At 40.6% G+C, this 22792-nt stretch overlaps 1 protein-coding gene across 1 annotated transcript; it reads right to left on the bottom strand.

Annotated features, from left to right (window-relative positions):
* Positions 1–4852: 4852 nt before the first annotated feature.
* gnai1 (guanine nucleotide binding protein (G protein), alpha inhibiting activity polypeptide 1) lies at positions 4853–19935 on the bottom strand. Its single transcript, XM_085137477.1, has 9 exons — positions 19475–19935; positions 13558–13600; positions 11585–11726; positions 11109–11266; positions 9400–9528; positions 7684–7813; positions 7327–7480; positions 6502–6720; positions 4853–6070 (listed from the first exon to the last, which is right to left on the bottom strand). Exons 1-8 carry the CDS (start codon positions 19590–19592, stop codon positions 6530–6532), a joined length of 1065 nt encoding a protein of 354 aa, XP_084993603.1. The 5' UTR covers positions 19593–19935; the 3' UTR covers positions 4853–6070; positions 6502–6529.
* Positions 19936–22792: the final 2857 nt, after the last annotated feature.

Raw genomic sequence — 22792 nt, 5'->3', positions numbered from 1 at the left:
AATCGAGAATCTGTGGCAAGATCTGAAAAGTGCTGTTTACAAACGCTGTCCATCTAATCTGACTGAGCTGGAGCTGTTTTGCAAAGAAGAATGGGCAAGAATTTCAGTCTCTAGATGTGCAAAGATGGTAGAGACATACCCTAAAAGACTGGCAGCTGTAATTGCAACAAAAGGTGGTTCTACAAAGTATTGACTCAGGGGGCTGAATAATTACGCACACCCCACTTTACAGTTATTTATTTGTAAAAAATGTTTGGAATCATGTATGATTTTTGTTCCACTTCTCACGTGTACACCACTTTGTATTGGTCTTTCACGTGGAATTCCAATAAAATTGATTCATGTTTGTGGCTGTAATGTGACAAAATGTGGAAAAGTTCAAGGGGGCCGAATACTTTTGCAAGCCACTGTATTTACTTTGAAAATTGGTGACATGTTCAATGTTTATTTTACCCACTGTATCAAGAAGAACTCCAGAGGATGTGGAAGGTGAAGGCACCACTGGTCCCAGTTGTAATGTATCTTGTTTTTGTTTTTTCAACTATCCAAGTGTGCGTAGGAAAATATGTTAATTTTAGTGAACTCACCTTATAAATCCCTAACCAGCCCACTGTAAACAGGTGGGCCTACTCTCTGCTACTGAGAGGTCACTTAAGAGTGCAAGGCTAAAGCAGTAGAAAATAGAAATCGCTTGAAAGATAAAAGAGTTATGCGATAAAAGACTCGACCACAAACAAGCTAGACATCTGCTGTATTGTGGAAACTCCAGTGGGTAAAAGAATGTGTGCAGACTGAGACTGAGTGTGTGTCCAGTTTGGCGTTACACACTGTCCATGACATGGCTGCAGAGCAGATAAGCTTGTCTTATCTTTGTTGCCAACTCCTACCCCCAGACAAAGTGACCGGGAGGAGAGCAGACAGCAGTGGAACAACTCTGAAATAATGCCTCTATTGTTCAGTCTATTTACACCCCCCTCCTCTCCCTCACACACACTTCAAACATTCCCCACCCTCTGTTTATTGCTGTGAAAAAAAACTCAACAGTGTTGCTTTCTTTTTGCTTCATCATGGCTGCCCCCTTGTTCACTCTGGCTTCTTCACCGTCTCATCTTTGAAAGGTGCTATAAATATGCATATGCACCCGCACCCACGTAAACACACTCTAACTCCTCCAACTGGCAGCACCCATGGGAGCCACCCTACCACAAACACAAAGCCTAGTCTCACACTGTTTTGTCTCATTTATCTCTCTCAGACTTGTTCCACCTTTCTGCCAACTTGTAATAGAAGTTTAAACATCGGGATGCCACACTGCAGCTAAAGAGCGAGACAGCACACACGCAAATCAGCAGTGTTTATCAGTGTGCAAACAAACCACACATGCAAAATATTTGGGGCGCCCAGATCTCTTAAAATGCATATTTGAAAAGGGAATCCCTAACTTCAAGAGAAGCAAAGGGATGTTTGAAGCACTGCACTGTTTTTCAAAAACTCTTGCGATGCCAGACTGTTCAACTTGCACATCTTACGCATACTGGATTCATTACTGTAGCACTGACACACCTCATTGCTCAGTTCATTAGGTTTTAGGTTTGCTGCTACAGCCTTATGGCCATTAGCATGTTGTTTGTAACAGTGATAGGTTCTTAGTTCATTTTATTTTGTTTTATTAAAGATGCATTTTTTTTAGCCTTCATTGCAAAATGACAATAGAGTGAAAACAGGACAAAAGATTATGGGATGACAGAGTGGGGCAGGATTTGAACCTGGTCCTTTGCATTAAACATGTGGGTCACTGGCTCTATCCAGTAAGCTAAGCTAGCTTAAGACACATTCATGTGACGAACATAAAACTATGACATAATCAAAACTACAATAAACTTAATGCTAATACCAATACCTATTTTCAGTACTATTTAGAAACACTTGGGGCTAACTAAAAGCATATAACCTGTAGGACATAGTTTTTAAACATGGCCTACCAGCCTAGAACCATTTATCTTTAATCTTTAGCAGCTGATGAGTCAGTTCTGTTGCATAAGTGCCCTGCCCTTAGAAAGACCACTGTGATGAAGATGTAAGACCATGTGGTCCCTTATAAAACCCCAGCACACACAGTTCACCTCCCTTTGCCCTTGGCCATGCTGAGGATCGGTGAATATGATCTGAGCCCTGCAGCAACATTGGAAAAGACAAAGATGGACGTTCCATAAATGCTGGCAACTTTGGACTTCCATGTGGCCTATTTCTTCCTGCCTGAGTCACCAGGCTGTGGCAGGCTGTGGCCCCATCTGCCTCATGCCACTCCAAAAGAGTGCAATTGACAGCAGCAATTCATGAAACCCATTGCTAGCGATAGAGACAGAGGCAGCATGTACAAGTCAAGGCGACTGGACAACAAACAAACAAACAAAAAAACACAGTAACTATTGGACATAACTCAATTTATCTTAAGTCTGCTGCCGTTAAGTTTTCTGCTTAGAGGCCCTCTGGCTTCTTCTTTAGTTGATAATTCTTCAAAAGGAGATGAGTGGTGTATATTATGGGATTAGGAGATCAGGGTGCCTGGTTACTGCCTCCTTCTATATCAGCAAACCTTCCTAACCTGAAAGCCAAGGGGTCACATTTAACAGAACGTTAAGGCAATTTTGTAAATTATAGTCATCTTAAATTATACTTAGAAACAAGCATTATCCAGGGTATGGTCATTGACTAACTACTGAAGTCCTTAGCTAGTGAACGGTTTCACAGTCAAATCTACCATAGCCACTGTGATGTAACCCTTTGGTTTGCTGACTATAAATTTAAAGCCTCAAGTTTTGGTCAGTGCCATCTTCGTCTTTTAAATTTAGATGTCTTGACAAAGAGCTGGATCTGACTGGGAAACCAAGAGCACTTCCTGCTAACACAGTAGAGACTTGTCCGTCTTGCAATTCAGCCATTCAGATCATAAACACATAATTAGTCATACTTATGTTTGTATTCAGAAGAGTCATTCCAAAGAAATTTGAAGGTTTAAGGCCTCACATTTTAGACCTAGAAGCTACCTTCATGTTTAATACACAGTCTATGCTTCACAGCCTGCCATAGTGGCTAAAAAAAGCCATAATGTAAATTAGATACACATTAGGCAAGAGAAAATTGCATACAGCCACGAATGTGTCGAGACAGTCCTACAGCTGCTTTACATTCCAGTCAACACCAAAGTCAATAGGCAAATGAGATCAAAGTGAGCGTGTATATAATAGCAAATACACGCCAACCTGTTTCACGTAGTAACACCTGGGCATGATCAATTTTTATTCAAAGAAGCCTTACCTTTAGATTCTACTGCAGTAGCGCAGCATTCAATGCCACAGAGCAAAACAAATGTGCTAGACGGAGGCTGTTTGTATCAGGCATTATAAGGAAAGCACAGAATATATATGTGCACATAGTTTGTGTCCCAAGCTTACCATTCATAAAAATTCCAACTGCCAGTCAGACTACAGAAATAGTGAAGTATCAAGAATGAATGCCTGAGCAAATACTGAGAAAATCATCTAAGCAAGGAGTTGCTGCAATTTCGATACATTATGAATTAAAGCACTTTTGATCATACATATAAGGTTTATCTGGTCAGAAAACACAAAAAAATCATTTTAGGTTTTTGTCCTTGAGTGTGATGTCTAAGGTTGGGGTCAGAAGATTGCATACAGTGATCGTGGGCATGACTGTTGTGGTATTTATTTTTTGAAACAATTTCTTTGAACTCTTTATCTTTTAATAAGTGGTGCTGGTGGTTCTACAGTGTTATATAACTTCACAAGACAAAGGCCTATAATTTTCTCATAAATGATCATGATTGACTACAACTGGTGGATTCTCTTTTTCAGTATAAACAGGGTTTGTATGACAACTGATCAATACAATCAAGAAAGTTCAAGAAACGTCAGGTTCTTCCCACATGGTAGAAGGTCTCTTAAAACCATTTCTAAACAGCAGGTTCCAAGATGATCAGTTCCAACAACTGCACAATAATACGAGTTATTTGGCTACAGACCACTTTTATTCCAGACCACTTTGCCAAGGTCTGAAATAAAACCCAAATGGTTCCCCTAAGATTAGAAGAAATTAGTTAGGATGTTCAGGAGTAACCCAGGAACCACCAAGGTTCAAACCTGCAATACATTCCTGGAACGCCAGGAATACATCACTGTCCACAATAAAGTTTTCGATCTTTATGGACTGATAGTTTGTTGACTAAGGAAAAAGTCCCTGTTCCAAAACCGACACCCTCAAGCTTCAATGAAATTTGCCGCTGCACATATTGGTCAAGCCAAATGCCTTCAGGAGGAGTAAAGCTGAGGCTTTCAAACCCAAGTACCACCTGTCAAGCATGGTGGTGGTGGTATCATCCCAAACACACATCCAAACTCTTTTTGAAATGGGAAGTATCTGAAATGACCTTCCTGAAGACCCAACAACCCTACTGGAAGAAAGGTCTGTGGCAAGAAACAAATCAATTTAAATTAACTCCACCAATTCTGCCAAGAGTGGGCAACATCTGGCCAAACGTGTGGTTGAGGTGCAAATTGCTAAGGGACATTAACTAAATTTGAGCCTGTATGTATACATTTTTGACTTTTTTTTTTTTAACAGTAATTAAAGATGTATGCTGTTTGATCATGTTAAAAGCCCAATTTACCATGACGTTCATGCCCATGAGTGTATGTAATCTTTGGTAGACTGGAAAAGAAAAAAGATTTTATGTTTTTAATCATTTTAGTAACCCTGTAAACTTTACTCATCAGGAAAAAAAATGCCCACAGATGTCAAAGAAAGTTATTATATACGATACAGCAGCCACATGGTTTGTAAATGGTTTTTATTAGCAAAATAAGGGAGATGAGTCTACAAAGATTCTCCTTCCACGGAGAACATACACATACACTGACAGTTGTGGCAGTTTCTTTATATGAACAGATCCAGGATCACATTTTACATCACTCTCTTGCCAAAGTATTGCTGATCTATGATAACAGACCAGGCTTCCTTGACCATCACAGTTTCCAGGATCCTCAAGCAGTCTCTCTACTCTCAAAAATCATCATTAGGCAGGATCCAAGAACAGCGCCTGAATTTTAAAACATTTCAGACCTCATCCTCACCTTCATAATCTATTCTGAGATTTAGTTTCTCTTCTCAACACCAAATTCTCCATTGCCCCCCCCCCCAAAAAAAATACATTAAAATATACAGTAAAATGTGCCTACTCTGGTCTTAGTACTTAAAACACTTAAGCATATTATAAGCTCAGTGCCTCAGCAAACCATTTTCTGAATGGTTGGGAAGAATGGATATTTTACAGATCGTTTAAAAACCAGGACCCCATATTTGTGGGGTAAATGTAACAATATAGATCGCAGTATTGTACTGTGTGATTGGCTGACGAGGCCTTCCATTGTCAGGGTGGGTGGGAATTAGGGGACCGTGGAGGCTACATGTTGGTCACAATGGAGACCCATGTACCTTATAAACTAGAGGTAAATCCTCCTGAAAGCTCAGTGGTGTGCACACAGAAGATAGCAGAGACACTAACATATGAAAACAGTTTACCTCTTAATGACTAGAACAATTCAGCAGGCAAAAGAACAAGCATTTGTACTACGACCGCAGTAAAAGGCATGCGAAGGCACAAGTACCAACAAACTGGACTCAAAGGTTGCACCCCTTTTCCTCCCTTTTGGTTGCGGGGAAGGGAGAAAAGAAGCATTTCCATCAACAGTGAAGTTTCATTTTCCAGAGACAGTGGCAGAAGGAACAGCAAAAAAAGAAAAAAGAAAAAAAGATCTCTTTCTCAAAAATGGAAAAACAAAAAAGATGAAAAGATAAAAAGAATTTTGCAGTGACGCCTTTACAATGATACAAACATCCTACACAAATGTAACGCTAGTTCCAAAGGTTCCAAGACGAAAAACATAAATAAAGCTGTTAAAAGTGGCATATAGTACAGCACTGGTCCGTGACTGATTTTCCCGATTCTTCTCATCTTCCCCACTAAAGATGCACAATAAGCTGGCTCCACTGCCTGAGGACACAAGGGGAGAAATAAAGAAACATGAAAGACGAGTAGATGGAGGAGGGGTGGTGGTTTAAGGAGAGGCTTTGCAGACCTCGACCTTGCCGCTATCGTTTCACATGCATCTAAATTAAGCAGAAAATGAATTCAAGCCTTTGAAAATAAGAAGGCACAAATTTGCACACATCATTGATTAAATGATGGATTATTTTCCTCCTTTATGCTCTGAATACTTATATTCTGGAAACAAAAATACACACACATATATATTTATATAAAAGTAAGTTTTTAATCATCATGGAAAGATGTAGATATTCAAATAAGGCTCCAGTGGTTTACTCAACTCCCACTCCATCCTGGTGAGCACATAAGCAGTTGTATTCCTTATATGTGCCCTCATCCATGACACACCTGTGCGCCACATGTGAGGGCTTACTTACCAATAATAAAAAAAAAAGGTTGTCATCTTCAGAAGAGTCCACAGTCTTTCAGGTTGTTCTTGATAATGACGTCAGTAACAGCGTCAAAGACAAACTGCACGTTCTTGGTATCTGTGGCGCAGGTGAAGTGGGTGTAAATCTCCTTGGTGTCCTTCCTCTTGTTCAGGTCCTCAAACTGACACTGGATGTAAGCAGCTGCTTCCTCGTACGTGTTGGAGCCTGAGAAAGACGAGGAGGTGGAAGTGAAGTAGCCCGGGAAGTTACCATGTAAGGAAGGGACAGGGAAAGCGTAATTTTTGTATGGCGCTAGGAAATGAATAGCATGGCTGGGCTTTATCCTGCTAAGTGTGCTTCCTTTGTACGAAAAAAAAGGAAAAGAAAGAAATGGCTAAATTGTTATGCTAAATGCTGGTATGGCCCTACATCATGATCAGGACATCCCTAATGGCTATAATGCTTTGATAATCCACTAATTAGGATGCATTTGAATTATTGTGTATAAAAAGCAGAGATTGAAAAGAAAATTCTGCAGGTTTATGTAGACGAACATGCTGGGTTGAAGAAATAATTTGAGAAGGTTACTGGTGGTGGCCAACAAGTAGTCTGGCACATAGATGCTACACAAAAACAACATTTGGGTTAAGACTAATTACTGAGCTTCAAAGATCGAGTGGTGGGCAGATTATCTCTTAGCTATAACTTTGTATTTAGCAGGAAAGTAAACAGTTTTAAAATCTGCCGTAAGACTTTGTTTTATAACAACACCAACTGAGGGTATGCTGAGCACAATGTGAATCGAAAAAGGCTTTTTACTGCCAGACTCACCAGCGTATTCTGGGTAGCAGATGGTAAGAGGACTCTTCTTGATTTTCTCTTCAAACAGGTCCTTCTTATTGAGGAAGAGGATAATGGAGGTGTCTGTGAACCACTTGTTGTTGCAGATGCTGTCAAACAGCTTCATGCTCTCGTGCATTCGGTTCTGGGGAGAAAAAGGAAAGTGACGCTGGGTCTTTGTGCTTCGCTCAGTGATCCACGAAGACGTCACGAGCGGAACCGATCCTTTGCTTCTACTTCTATGACCATCGTGATTATAATACACAAAGACAAAGTTCCTGCTGTGTGTGAACATAGAGTGCCTGCTATTATGTCATGTTCCATGAGTCACACAGCTGAACCACTCACCATCTCTTCATCCTCAGCCAGCACCAAGTCATAATCACTGAGAGCCACACAGAAGATGATGGCCGTCACACCCTCAAAGCAGTGGATCCACTTCTTCCTCTCAGACCGCTGACCTCCTACATCAAACATTCTGGGTGGAAGACAGGAGTGGGATCGTGTGAGCATGTTCCTCAACATGACAACTTACATTAGAGATGCTTATGAAATCCAGAGGTTTACAAAAATAAATGACTACCATGGCAAGTAGTGATAAAGGTACAGAAAACAAATGACTTTGTGGTTATAAATGAAAGATGAACTTTAAAAACCATTACTACAGAAAACACTGAGGCATACAACAAGTATAAACACAAAGAGGGCTTGAGAATAACCAAGCCAGGCAACTCGTACTAGTTTCCTGAAAGGCCACATGAAGCTGGCTGCAAAAATCTTTTCTGTCCCTATAGACTTTATTTTTGCACGTCAGCCCAAATTTAAAGCATAAATAAACATGTTTACATTCCGGTCCAATATACTGTTATTGTGCCTGCACCTTTCAAACCCTGTACAAGGCTTAAAGGTTAAAAACTCAACCTATTTAAATGTTTATAGGTCTTGAAGGTGTGCATCATTTGGTTCATGGCCGCTCTGAGTGACATGCGAGTCTTCTTTTTCTAGCTTTTGGCTGTACTAAAAGTTTTTTAAAGCCTATTTTTCAAAGTTTCCATTTCATTCAATATTACAGTGAATTACACATTCAACTTGCTAACTAAGCTAGCTTCATGAGACTAGTGTTATTTAACTCCACAGACATACCCTTATGGTAACATCTGGCTGACAAAACAAAACAAATAAAAAAACAAAAAGACAGCTAAAGCCAAAATGCCAAGCTTGAGCCAGATGTGATGGTGGCCACTTCCATCTTTCAAATACAGGCTATCAGAAAAGCACTTTACTGGTTTTACTTGAGAGGGCAATGTAGGTTCTGAATTGGGATTACTTCAATTCGTGAACAGGACTATGATTTTGAATTAAGGCTCATCACAGATATCACTTTATATCTACAGTTTTTTCCACATTTTTATGAAAATCAATCTGAGCATACATTACGTGAGACACCTTTGTGTACCGATGTACAAAAACACACAGCTGTAGTGCAATAAGAAATATCAAGGGAACCATTCAAGGCCTCATTTAGCTTCTGTAATAGCTCCTACTGGTGTATAAAACTGCACAAGTCCCATCTGGAAATACTTTAGTTTTAAAGATGGAACAGGAGGCGGGCTTTTGAAAGGAAATTAAACCATACTTTGTGTTCAGATTAAATTGGAAGCAAATTCAACCAGATGAGTACCTAAACTAAATAAATACTTTGTTCTTGAGAAAACCTGTAAACTCCCACATTACATAAAGCAATGTCTACTTTGGCTTTTGTAAGTGAAGTGTGCTTTTATGGAGCTAATTACAATGATGTGACACTGAATTGGCTAAAAACATTCCTGGTATCATGACATCACCAAACCTCCTGCGCTCACTTCCTGTCTGTGTACATTAAAAGAGGGTGACAACTGAGTCATCGCTGATGTGCGCAACACCTTCGCAGACTGTGTCACAACTTACAGCTGTAAATGCATAAAGGGAATTTCTATTGGAGTGAATGAGTCAGTAACAGGAAGGAAAACTAATTAAGACATCTTGTAAAACACTCTGAGCCAGTTGTTACAACAAAATTCTCACTTGAAGTGCAGGTCCTTAAATGTGAAGTGCGTCTCAACAATGCCCGTGGTTTTCACTCGGGTCCTCAGGACATCCTGCTGAGTTGGGATGTAGGTGGCCTGGGATATCCTGTCCAAATCGTTCAAGTAGCTGAGAGAAGGACATAAAGAAAAGGACATGAGGAGGGGAGGGTTGGAGAAAATGGATCAAGGTCACCTGCCTCTGCTCCCAGTGCAGGGAGGTGAAAACCAGGTTAGATTCTATATTCTGATCTTAAAACTATTCATTTTATGTACACATTTATGTACACAGGCCTGTTTTACACATTTGAATTCAGTTTTTCAGTAGAGACAAAACAACAACAAAAAAAAGAGGAAGCTAGTGACAGTATAGAGCATTTGCCTTCGTGCCATTGTGTCTAAATTTAACAGTGGTTTTGTGGTTAGAGCTGTTGCCTCACAGCAAACAGGACCTTGGTTTTAATCTAAGCCCTGCTCTTTTTCAGTGGGGAGTGTACATTGTTTTCACTGGTTGCGGGGTTCCCTTCTATGTGCTTGGATCCCTCCTACAGTCCTAACAACTTGCAGCTGAATTGGAAACTCCCTACGTGTGAGTGCGATTGTCTCTGTGCCTTAGCCCTGTAATAAACCAGCCATCTGTCCAGGGTGCTGTCCCACATTTTGTCAAATAAAGTACCTGCTGGGATAGACTCTCATTACCTTGTATGGGAATAGCTGTGTACTGAAAATAGAAGGGTGGAATTCAATTTATTCTATATCACTTCAAGAAGGTTTTTGCTTTCTCGACAAAATTCTTGCACATCAGTGCAAACCAAAACAACATTCTCTGCCGACTGTAGTGCTGCAACACATGTATGAAGATAGGACATTTTGCAAACAGAGTAGAAATATTTTTAATCTTTTAAAATATGCAATACCGTTAAGTATATTAGACAAACTAAAAACACTTCGGATGCATTACGTTTTAAATTAATACCTCAAGGTTACTGGTGATCATTTAAAAGGAAGGGGGGGGGGGGGGATTAGTAACCTGTAGTTGTTAGCAGAAGCAAAGTAATCTCAATTTCATGCAGACAAGCCTGCTGTTTGTCCTGCAGGATATTATGTGGAGTGAAAAAAAATAATTCCGAAAAGCCCCTGGACAGCAGGATAAGCGGAACTAATTAGAAAACGGACAACTGCTGCAATATAACTGCTGATGTTTGCTCTATAGAAGCAAAACAAGGTAGATGGCTTTCCAACCCCCAAAAATAATAAAAGGAAAAAAGCTGCCTTGTGATAGGATTTGTTGAAGTGCCAGGGGCAATATATGCTAGGTTCCACCTAGTAAAGACATGTATTTTTGTGTTTTTTTATTGAGTTTTTAAAATCTTTAAGCATGTGCTAAATGTTCCTGTGCTGAAGGAGAAGGTCAAAGATTAAACAGTCTTTGCAGCCATCGCTCTTCAGGCACGGTAGAGGAAAGTAAATATTGACAGATTAAAAGTCCAGACACATCAGCCATACAAGTAGCTCTCTGAGCATGGTTGAAGGTTGGGGCAGCGTGTGTCTCGCTTCTGTGTTTACAGTGGAAACGCGCTCATTATGGGCTCCTGGTCATCTGACGTGAAAGACTTCGTCATCGCCAGTCTTTTCTGCGGATGACTCACGGCTGTGGTGAACCCGGCGATTATTAACGTGGTTGCTTATGTGTTGGACTGCGTGACTCACTATGCTGCCGAGTCGTTGAGCTGATATTCGCGGGAGCGGCTGAAGCAGGCTTGAACACCTCCGTCCTTCCAGAGTCGCTTGATGACACCGGCCAGCTCAGCTGTCATGAAGCCTTCCTCTGCTGAGCCCGCCAGCACAAACAGTTGCCGTGCATCATCCTGAGAGGAGTCGGGGTGGTGTCAATATCATAAATCAGCCATCTAAGTCATTACACCACCATTATGAATCACATCAGCTATCAAGCTAAAACACCAGTCACATTTTAAATACATCGCAGGGAAAGCTACAAATTAAAAGACTCAAATAAATGACCCTACTATTTTTATAATGTTATGTTGAAGGGCGTGTAAGCAGAGACTATTGTTCCTATTGACAGTGATCACTTAATGTAACTACCTGCTTGTTTCCCCAACGCCACAAATTTACTTTGGGTTTCTACTCTAAACAGACCAAATTACAATCTTCTCTCTACTCACAGCTCTTGCTGGGTCACCGAAGTCGATCTTGAGGCGCCCCATGGCTCTGATGATGGCGATTATGGACTGGATAGTGTTGCTGTAGACCACAGCCTTGTACTGCTTGCATTCCTCTTCTGAGTAGCCTGCCTCATGGATGATCCTGTAGAGAAGAGGGGGAGGGGGGGGGGGGGGTTACTGTTAGCAGTGGGCCTAACCAATTCTTCCTGCTGAATGATGTACCATTCTTTTTTAATCATTTTTAGAAAGCATTCTTCCTCTTTAGTTCAAATTTAGTACCACTTAAAAAAAAATCCCCATCTGCACAAATACTGCCTGGCCACAGTGGCCCTGAACTCTTTGCTCCTCATTTCTGGCTGCAGGAATTATGATTATCCAGGGAAAAGAAGCTTTTATTCACCCTCTTATAGTTGCACTCAGTGTTGGTTACTAGACAAAAGCATCAGCTGAATTCATGCTACGTAAAAATAATATCTTGAAGTTCTTTCAGTTTATTTCGCACAAGAATTCTGAATAGAGCTTTGGTTTTGCTGCTCAGAAGGAAAGGCTTTATGCCATACTTCTGGCAGTCTACAAAGCCAACTAAAAGCCCCAAACCAACAATGCGTCAGTCAGTCTTTCGGCAAATTCCATCTTCCTTACACCATCGCTGGCTTTCAGCCCTGAGTCCATCTTTTGCTCCTGAAGATGGGAGCTCTTTTAATATGTCGGTTAACTTAAAGTGCCCATTTTCACTGAAACATGTCACCCACTGGAATCATGTGGCTCCAGTGTTTTGGTCTGTTTTTGAAGTGCTTAAAAACATGGTAGTGCAGATGTAAGCCACAAGCAGAAAGATTAATCTGCCTTTTATTTTCTTAAATATAATTTTATTATTATCATTTTGTCTATAAAATAATAGAAAATCGTTAAAAATGATAATCGTCATTTCCTAAAGCATTTTTTTTTGTTTTGCTTTGCAGATTAACCCACCAAACCCTCACAAATTGGAGCTGAACCTCGAACAAAACCCAGAGAAGAATGGTGGTTGCTGAACCATGAAAAATACAAACCAATAGTATTACAGCATTGACATATAAGCACAGAAAAGGTTCATAACATCCTTATCTGCGTGATGGTGGTCATTATAGTGTAGATATTATATTCTGACTGTATCGTTAGCATGATCTTTGTTAAAGAGTGCAGGTCGGGGGAGACAGAGACGTCGATCACATTGGGACTGACTGAAACCGACGCTGGCTTCAAAATAACTGCCTGGTTGCATTACAAAGAATGCTTCAGTGGCAAGACTTGTTCCTAGAAGGCTTTAATTTAACTAATCAAGTGACTAAAGAGCCTTCAGCCAGTTATTTGAACTGTTCCAGCTTTACTTATTAGATGATGTAATTATTCATATTGTCTTTTAACTGAATTTCTTTAGACCAGCTACAAACACACAATTCAGCTCTATTAACACTACACTAAACATAACGTAAACACTTTCCTTAAATCACTGTTTAAATCTGTCTGGGGACTGTGAATGATGATCTCTTGCTTGTCAATAACAAATAAAGCAATATTACAGTAGGACAGGTGCTGTAAAAAACAAACAAAAAAATGTACAAATATATTGTGCTTCTGAGATGTGGATGGCTGGTGATTGATGATGCAGCCATAAAAACATTTATCAAAAATGTATTTCATATGCAGGACATTCGCTCGCACGCACGCACTGATGTATGCTGCTGGGTTGTTTTCATGACCATTATGCATGACACCTGTTTGTACTGCAACTCGCAGGGCGTATTACCACCCACAGAGACTATGATGGGTGTTTGACACTGTTTAGCTGAGGAAAATGAATACTCTTCCAGTGTGTAATCTAGTGTGGTGTCTGTTGTGCATCTCATCAGAGAAGCCAATGGAAGAAGAAAAAATAAAAGAGAGAATGGAGTTCATTTTGCTCGTTCAGTACAGGAGAGAAATGTACTCACTTCATCTGCTTGACAATTGTGCTTTTCCCTGATTCGCCAGCACCTAGAAAAGACAAACGTAAACAAATAAATACAAAATTGGACTTTAGTTGAATTTTTTTGACAGATAAATCTGAAACCAACCCTTATATTAACCAGCCCACGAAATTCTATTCCTTTACACGAGGATTCAGTGTGACCAAACAGCATGACGGGAAACCATGAAAACGCAATCTGAACATGATCACGTCAACCAAAGGACAACTCCTAAACAACACTGTGATTGTATGAGTGCGCTTTGAGGTCTGTGCATGACTTTAGCGTTTAGGTTAAAGATTCTCTCTCAGCTCCGGGCAGTTACAGCCTCTAATACCCTGATTCTTAAATCCCCAAAAATGGGACTGAATCTTTTGCTCTGTAAGCTGAATGCTCATCTGGGATTTCTATCAGCATTTTGTTCACTTGGTATGACGGCCGTGGGCGCACAACTAATGATAAGGAATTATTGACAGCAGCAGCGAGGTGCCTTTTCAGGATGGCAAGACACTAGGCGCTGACCACTAATCAGATTAACGTCAGTTTCCTTGATTGATGAGACAATACTAGTGGCGGAGTAGGAGGTGCTCATGAAGAGAATGCAACCATCGGCATGGCTTTTGTGGATCTCGAAAACCTCACAGTGTCATGATGACTCCTCTCGTTATTTCTGGGCCACAGTCACCTGAAGAGACCATGTGGCTCTGTGTGTGTCACATGTGGGTTTTGACTGCAAGTCCACCACCTATAACACATCCTTCTGCTCCCTTTCCTCTACCACACCAGTCCAGTGGGTGCGCCCTTTTACTGATATTTCTCTTTCACCGATAAAAGCCCATATGCGATATTTTCACAAACCACATTCATTAGACTTGCGTGCTCTAATGGGTATTACCATAAACTACATCAGAACTACTAATGCACAATCAATGTCCTCATATTACATATATATAGTGAAGCAATTGGCCACTTCTTGTTGATGTAACACTCCTCTGCCAGTAGGGAAGGTGTTCCTAACCACTAAAGCGTGGCCATTCCCCCAAGTAAACACCCACAGCTCCTCTCTGTCAGCCTAGAAACAGAATAAGAGGAAGTGGAATCATATCATGAAATCTACCACTATCTTTTACCTCGTGATGGAGTCAGCAGGGACAACATGGTGTGCTCTTGCATAATAAATCACCCACCTAATCTAGTTCCACTTTCCTTGTGATTGCAAAAACAAAACGACGAAGAAGAAGCAGAAGAAGAAGAAAAACGGGACATATTGCATTTTTTAGTGCCACTTCTTGTCGAGCCTGCCTTATGCAGTAAGACAGCATTATTTATAAAAACTTGAAAACAAAATAAATACTATATATATGCTTACTGCAGTATACACAGCTTGTGACTGCATTCCTGCAAACTTTCCTTCAGTAACAGCTGCATGCTGGCAGAGCACTGGCACTTCACCTTCAGTATAATTGGACAAAATTCACCTGAGGACACATTATTTTAATTACGTGTCACCACTCGGGTGCTGGAGGGCCCCTGAGGGGGTTGACGGTGCAGTGGCAGCTCCCCGTGCTCCGAGGCCAAAACACTCGGCTGTGTGAAGCCCTGCAGGACTTGCGCACTGAGGGTGCAACCGCTGTTGACTGGGCATGGCTTGCTGGTGAGCTGGCACAGTTGCACCCCTCGGCCTGCCCAAGACCCATTTTGACAATGCCGCAGACATGTTGCTGGGAGTACTTTCCTACAGAAAGGTTGCACTAAGCATGAAATAGTTCAGAGCTGAGAAGAATCAGTTAATTAAATCAGCAATTACTGATCATTCGGGATTAAGAATGAACATATTTCAGTACCCTTTTAGAGGGATTCCTTCATATTCAAGACGACAAATTATCAGTGACTCTTGAGCGAACTGTTGCTTAAATTCAGTGCAAATCACGAGAAGAACTTTCTTTATTATTAAACAAAAGAAAGTTAAAAAAGACATCTATGAAACATAAGCCACGTGTTTATACAAGTGAATTGACCCTGGTGTCTCAACAGCGACATAATCAGGGTGTGGCTTTCGTCAAAGTCTCACTATTTGAGGAACACAGAGAGAAAGTCGAACCGACTCGCTCTCTCCTTCACTCACACATACACACACACACACACACAGACCTTTAAGGGTTACTTTAGAACCACGGGCCTGACCTATCGCTCTTCATGCAGAGTCATGTTACACGCCCACAGCTTTGATACACCCACCCTAAAACAGCTAGAGTCAGAACCACTGGAGCAGCTGGTTTCTGTTTCTAGTGGTTCAAACTATTTTAGGAAAATTCGAGCAAACCCTTGCAGTGAAAATTGTGGTTTTCTTCCCCCCCTCTACTTCTTCCACTGAGAACAGAGCCGTTTCTATCTACTGACCGCAAACACATCTTCCCTCCTGGACCCTAGTTGGTCCTTTCCTCAAGTAGGAAGACAGGGAGGGATATTTTTGAAGAATGTGATTAAAACGGCTGCCGTGCCTGGGCTGTCTCATTTATAGATTAACCACATGTTGCTGATAAATGTTGTGGAGAATGAGTAATGCGATACATGCAAACCAAAATTGCAGTTAAAAGTGAAGTAAAAATTCTCTTCATTCGTGCTGGCTTTGGGCTCGGATCGATGGCATGAAGATAAATTTGTGTGGGTCAGGGGGTTTAAGCAGTTCAGGGGCTCAAGGAGAGCTTATGAAGTTTGGCACAATGTGCTAAACACATTAGTGATGCCACATTAGCAGCATGAGCCCCACACCACGGAACCCTTCCCTCTTTTAGTTTTCCACTCTTATTCAGCTGCACGCATGCTTCTTCCTCTTTTATGTTCTCCCAGTCTCCTATAGTCATTTTCTCTTTATGATTTAATGTTCCTCTCACTCACTATCCAATTCCTCTTTTTTTCCCCTCCCCCTTTCAGGGATTTAAGTATGAGTCACTCGTGAAGGATTCCAGGAGCCTCGGAGAGGTGCTACCCGCCGCGGGAAATGACCACGCTAAATCACAGAGATCGATCTGCCAAAAAAGAAAAATTGACAACTAAAAGATTGCTTACCACACGCACGCTGGCACAGACTGACCCATTCGATGTCTAATGTGCTTACAGCAATAAAAGAGTTATTTAACTACTTTGTCATCTCTGTTTATTGTGAGATGGGGGCCATCTTCAAGCCATCTTGCAAAACTGGTTTTATAATTAGTAAAAGAACAAAAATATGGGGGGGAAAATGAAAGAGAGACCGATGACATGAGTCAGAAAAAGCCCGAGGTTTATTAATAAAATCTTCCCACAGTTGCGCGACAGCTATAGAACGAGTAATTAGGCTGAGGAGATTGTAATCTATTTTAGCATGTAGATATGAATAGTAGGATAATTGGGTCCTGGAGATGATGGAAATAAAATGAGAGCCATATTAAGACTAGAGCTAAATGAAAAATATATTTCGCAGAAAAGATCACATTTCCTCACTCTGCGAGAGACACCTGAGCCTGCCAGCTGGTTTGGACTTGACGGTGTGCGCAAAGCCGAACAAAGATTCAAATCATTTTTTTCATGCAAATTGAGTTTTGTTCTTTTACGTCAAGGCAATTATTCTTTGCTGCTGACAGGGAGAGACCATGAGCCTGTAATTAACATTTAGGACAGCACTTGAAAACCAGGTGGTCATCACACCAAATTGTGGCCAAACTGTGGCCACCTGTTGTATACAAATATCTCGACACTGGGTTGAGGTCACCACCACAAGCTGCACAAAAGATTGAATGTTCTTCCAGTGCATCCAGAGGTATACAACAGCATCCCTGAATACACTGTTGACAGGGTGTGTTTAGAGAAAAGTATACTCATGAGTGGCTTGCAAATCACCAGCCTCAAGTCTACTCAGTGACTGTTTTTCTGCAAGGTAAACAATTCAAAAGCCCAACTCGGGTCCCCGTGCTTCACTGCACCGCAGCTTTTTTCATTTTTAATGCTCTCGTCATTAGCACTGTTCTCGTCTTACAGGTCCTCTTTTTCTTTTCTCCTGGCATCTCAAACTCTGTGTGTGTGTGTGTGTGTGTGTCTCACTTCAGGCAGGAACCTGAAGAGGCCGAGCGGGTTACCTGGCTACCACACTGAATGGATCAAACACAGATGACAGGCGATGGAGCCAAAGCAGCCATGAGTGGTGCCACGCGACCTATTCTATCAGAAACTGAGAAGTGCAAAAGCAGTGCCACATGTTTTTGTGTATGACACATATTTAAAAAACAAAAAACAAAAAACAAACTAAAACTAATATTCTTCCATACAGCGACATAGCAGAAACTTGACCTAACTTGCTTGCTTTTACTCAGCAAGCCCCATCTGGCCTCCAAACACCGAAGGAATGCAACCGATCTGTAATGGGAAAATATGCACCGGCTTGTACAAACAAAACCATACCTTACTAAAAGCCAATTGTGTCCCATCAAGTTAGACAAAAAAAAAGTTCTTTTCATTTGAAAATTAGAAGTAATGGAAGAAAATCTGCTTCTGAATTGTGCAAAAGCTTCCAACAGCTCCTATTATGTGCCTTCTGTTAGGTATTTGCCTGCTACTGGCATTTCCCTCAGACTTTGTGTCCTGCTAACCCACATACCACATGTGTGCATGTCAACACTTCCCAAAGTAAGCCACCTAAAAAGGGTTGATGGAAAAGTTTTTCCAAAGTGGTCTTTGTTTACAAGCAAAACAGTGCTTCCCCACATCTCAGCAACACTTTTAATCTCCACACACGTCTAGCTACTAAATGGAAACCGTTCACATAATGGTACACGCAGGGTTGTCAGATGGGGCTAGGAAAGGACAAAACACATAAAATAAACGCAACAAATTATAATTATGAAGTGTAATAGTTATCAGTGGGTGTGCTGTGCCATTTAAATTACATCTCTGAGGTCAGTGGCAATTTAACAAAGCAACAGCATATACTAGGTGGATTCAGGTACACAAATGAAGATCAATCAAAAATGATCAGTGCAAAGAAGTGGCATGAGGCCACTATATCTACATCAGCATCTAACTTCATACAACTTCGGTTGTAAGTTGATCGGTTACAGCTTTGTTTAAATGAGTTCTGCTAATGTTTATGTGGCTTCTTCTAACTGAATCAGCCTTTATTCTGGCCTCGATTACTGTAATTTTCTGCATTTGTTGCACAAGCTTTGTGCCTATTGCATGCAACACGCCTGCTTACGTCTTCAGATGAGAACAAGGAAACACTGTTATAAAATAGGAAACAATAGGAATTTAACCTATAAACGTCCTGAAACGAATTAAGTAAAAAAAAAACAAAACAAAAAAAAAAACAGTTTTCAGTCACTCTGACTCAGGCCTGGGCCCCTAATGAGCCAAAGGCCTATTTTCACTGCACTGAACCGGACCAGACGAGAGGAAATGTGCCATTGTTGAAAGGATTTAGTCAATAAATTCTCCACGGAGACGGGCTGAAAGGATGTAACGCCAACAGCTGGCAAAATAAATAAATAAAAATCTGCCATGCATGTGTAACCAAACTACAAAACTAACCCCTTAAAAAGCCAAATAAACGCAAAATGATATATCACTGGTATTTCGGCCACACTGGTGTCGTTTTTCCTTTTAAAAGGACAGGTTGTGTTAAAAGTGAGAAGAGTGGACGGTTAACTGTAGCTAGCAAGGAGGGGTGTAAGCTAGCGATGCGGAAACTCAGCAACACTTCACAACTAATGTAATCTAACACAACCCCAACACTGACCATTAACCAGCGTGGTTAACGTGGGTTTCACAGCAGGGTGTGTTCCCAACCGTGTCCTTTGAACTAGCAGTTCTGCGGGCGAACACACAGCGAAGTTCGTTCACCGCCCCCCTCCACCCCAATCTTCCTTACCGAGCAGCAGAAGCTTGACCTCCCTGGCTGCCTTCTCCCCGTCGTCCCGCAGATTTCTGTCGATCATTTTACTGCGCTCCACCGCAGCCTTGTCCTCGGTACTCAGTGTGCATCCCATCCTCGACTGTGTCCTTTAGACCCAGCTGGTGTAAAAGAATGTCTAAAATATCATATATACCCACATTAATTGGTTAATGCTGCCTTCACCCCGTACACACGCCCTTTTTTAAATGACTGGCAATCGAGTTCTTTAGGGGGAAAGGGATTCGACTTTTCTTAAAAAAACAAAAACAAAAAAACAACTCAGTTTTTCTTCACCCGACTGAAATGTCCTCAGGTTGAAATCCGAGGGAAAGCTATTTCGACAGCGAAACAATTCCTTGCTGATGTCTCTCCCACCCGTTCGCCTCCATTCGTTGCAGCGCTTAGTACTGTGTGTGCAGTTGCTGGTGGTGAGCGCTGTACTGTGTTCCGAAAGCAGCAACGGAATCAACACTTCCGGCTTAATTTTCCACAATAAAAGAAACACCTTTAAACTGCATACAAAATCCCTTAAAATAAGCTTTATGCTATACTTTTACATATTCCATGCATCGAAAATCAATCATTATATATTTTTACAAGAGTTTCCTTCTTTTAATCATTTCATTATTATTTTCTTTTAGCAAGAATAAATGTCAAGCGATTCGTATGATACTTTTACTCTGAAGGCAATCACCGTCAACTGGAAACGTGATCAATTGAAAAGCATTCCCATAGCACACCCATAGCTTACAACTGCTTGCCCAAATAATTGTATTTTTTTCTAACTTAAAACTATTATTTTGATTAACAGTATACAACATTTTTATTTCACCATATGTGATAAATATAATTTTTAAAATAACCGTGACATGTTTACAGTACTATGCAGTGTTTCACTTTAGTTCAATATTTCACCACATCTGCTTAGACTTATTGCAACTGGTTAGGCTACATAACAAGCATGTATTGCTCCCATGGGAACTACACCTCTTACCATAGCAGTCCCATCCCCCACCCATTCACAGCCGGTCACAACCATTGTTTGTGGCTTAAATAATTTAGCCTGTGAGCATTCAAAGTAAGCACTGCACTTTTGTGCACACATTCCCGCGGAGCAAACGTCATTTCGTTGCCTTTCTGTACAACTTTTATTTACAAATGTGATTTTTTTACGAGTACATGCAAATATACAACACTGACCTTTCTATTTTAGTCCTGTTTAATGTGGAGATTGGCTATGCAGCTCATCTCCTGCATACAGTTTGCTAGTAGATTTTAGGTTGTACACCCTAAGCAGTACTACCACTAGTACTACTAAAAGCTGATATAATTTTATACAAGAAACAAAGTTATATAGATGTAACGAAAGAGGACAGAAGACTGGTGTGACAGAGGGGGTGCTGTGGATAGGGTGAGATGGAGGCAGATGATCCACTTTTGTGACCCCTAAAGGGAGAATTTGAAAGAAAAAGACTTAAAATAAATTAACCTATAAAATACTGTATGGCTGTGGTGCATTCATATTCTTTGAAAACATGATGACTAGACATAGTGAAGATATATACCTCAGTTTTTAAAAAAGAAGAAGTTATAAAATACTTTCCCGGGTTTTACTTGCAGCCATAAGCACTGTATCTATTTTTTTTCTTCGTTTAACAAATCCTGTAACTTTCTGTGCTTAAAATAGCTGAAAATGTTCCAAAACTACTTGAAATTATCATCAAAATATGAAGAAACTACAACTTTGAACACATTTACTGTAAAGCATTACCAGTTTGTACCACGGGATGGTGCAACAAGTCAATGTAATGTGTCTCTAACCAGCCAAATGAAAAAAAAAGCATTGTTAATTAACACCGGTGTACCCCACCTCATGTCACCTTATGAGACTAGGGAACCGGTCCCAACAGACACACCCAGTCCTGAACTGCCCTGAAGAAGATGATGGATAAATGATGGACTTTTAAAATGTTTGACTGTTCCAGATTAAAAAAAACAAACAAAACAAACAAATTTGCTTGTAGGTGTAAGGTGACCAAACATAAGTCAAGGAGCTAGAACAGAATTAACAATAAAATATTTAACAGCAGTACCATAGTGCTAGAAAAGTTACATTCTGTTTTGAAAGTCACTTCTGTTTAATTGAAGAAGGTGACATCTCTCTTGAGAGAGATAAAGTAAGCCACTCTTACGGAATATATTTAATGCCCTTCTTTTTAAACATTGCTTACTGTTTTGTTGTGCTGCTCCTCACAAGACTCAAAACCCTGTGGGAGCACTACATGGCTTTTAAATCAATAAAGCCCTTATAAAGGTGTACATTTTTAAGAAATACAGACCAATTTTGTGTGCATCCAAACAGTTTGCTAGTAAGTTTTCTCTTTCCTTAGTTTTAGACATTTTATGATTAAAATTTACATGTTTTAAATTAGAAATAACTAAAGACATTAAAGTAAAGAAAAGAAAAAGCCTGTAGGTGTAGTGTGTGCCCATGAAATCCTGGAGTCACGATTGCAATAAACAATGAAGTCAGTCAGGTGAGATTCATACTGTTTGACAACTGTATTTGTTTAAGCTGACAGAGACAGGCCTTTGGCAAAGATATGTAATGGAATTATTGTGTAAGCAGGCCCACTGTGCTGAACGTGCGTCGAGTAACGAGGCAAAGGTGGTGCTGCCCTCTAGTGGCAATAACACGTAATTTCAGAGTGCATGTGGTGGAAATCCTGAGTGGATATTTTTCTACACAGCACCATGCTGCACGAATTCAGAACGTTTAAAAGAGGCACTCCAATAGATTTACACCTAAGGAGTAATTTGCTTGTCACATTGGGTAAAATACACCCTGTAGAAAGCAGTACTATAATGACTACTGTTAGCTGGAAGAGCTTTCTGTAATCGGACAAAATTACACCTCATCATGTCAGGGTGATGTCATAGGGGCTGTTATGGTTTCGGCTTGAAGCGTCACCTTCATAGCAGAAAGCATTTTTAGAATCTGTGTGCTTCCCAGGGAGGGTCTAAAGGCAGTTGCATTATGGGAAGTGTAGTATTCAGTAGGTTTGGAATAAGGCCCATAAGGAATGAATGTCAAAACAAATCCACACTAATTTTCAATTTCACCGCTTATAATATTGAAATGGCACACCAGGCATGCAGTCTTTTTCAGTCCTGTATAGCCAGAAAGACCCATCTATTAATCTATTAACTAAAACAAATGTGAACAATTTTAGTGCTGTTCACCATGCCAGACTATGCAATTAAAGAAACATAAAAGATGACAACAACCTTTAA

The sequence above is a fragment of the Neolamprologus multifasciatus genome, chromosome 17 (assembly GCF_963576455.1).
Source record: "Neolamprologus multifasciatus chromosome 17, fNeoMul1.2, whole genome shotgun sequence".
Classification (NCBI taxonomy): domain Eukaryota; kingdom Metazoa; phylum Chordata; class Actinopteri; order Cichliformes; family Cichlidae; genus Neolamprologus; species Neolamprologus multifasciatus.
The sequence above is the reverse complement of the archived record's forward strand: the minus strand, read 5'-3'. Positions and strand labels throughout refer to the sequence as shown.

Bases quoted from the DNA above. Each gene is read 5' to 3' on its own strand.
- gnai1 (XM_085137477.1), bottom strand. From the start codon at position 19,592: ATGGGATGCACACTGAGTACCGAGGACAAGGCTGCGGTGGAGCGCAGT. The intron at 11,727-13,557 runs GTGAGTACATTT...TCTTCTCTACAG, and splicing joins ACAATTGTCAAGCAGATGAA to GATCATCCATGAGGCAGGCT. The intron at 7,481-7,683 runs GTGAGTGGTTCA...TTTTCTCCCCAG, and splicing joins TGGCTGAGGATGAAGAGATG to AACCGAATGCACGAGAGCAT.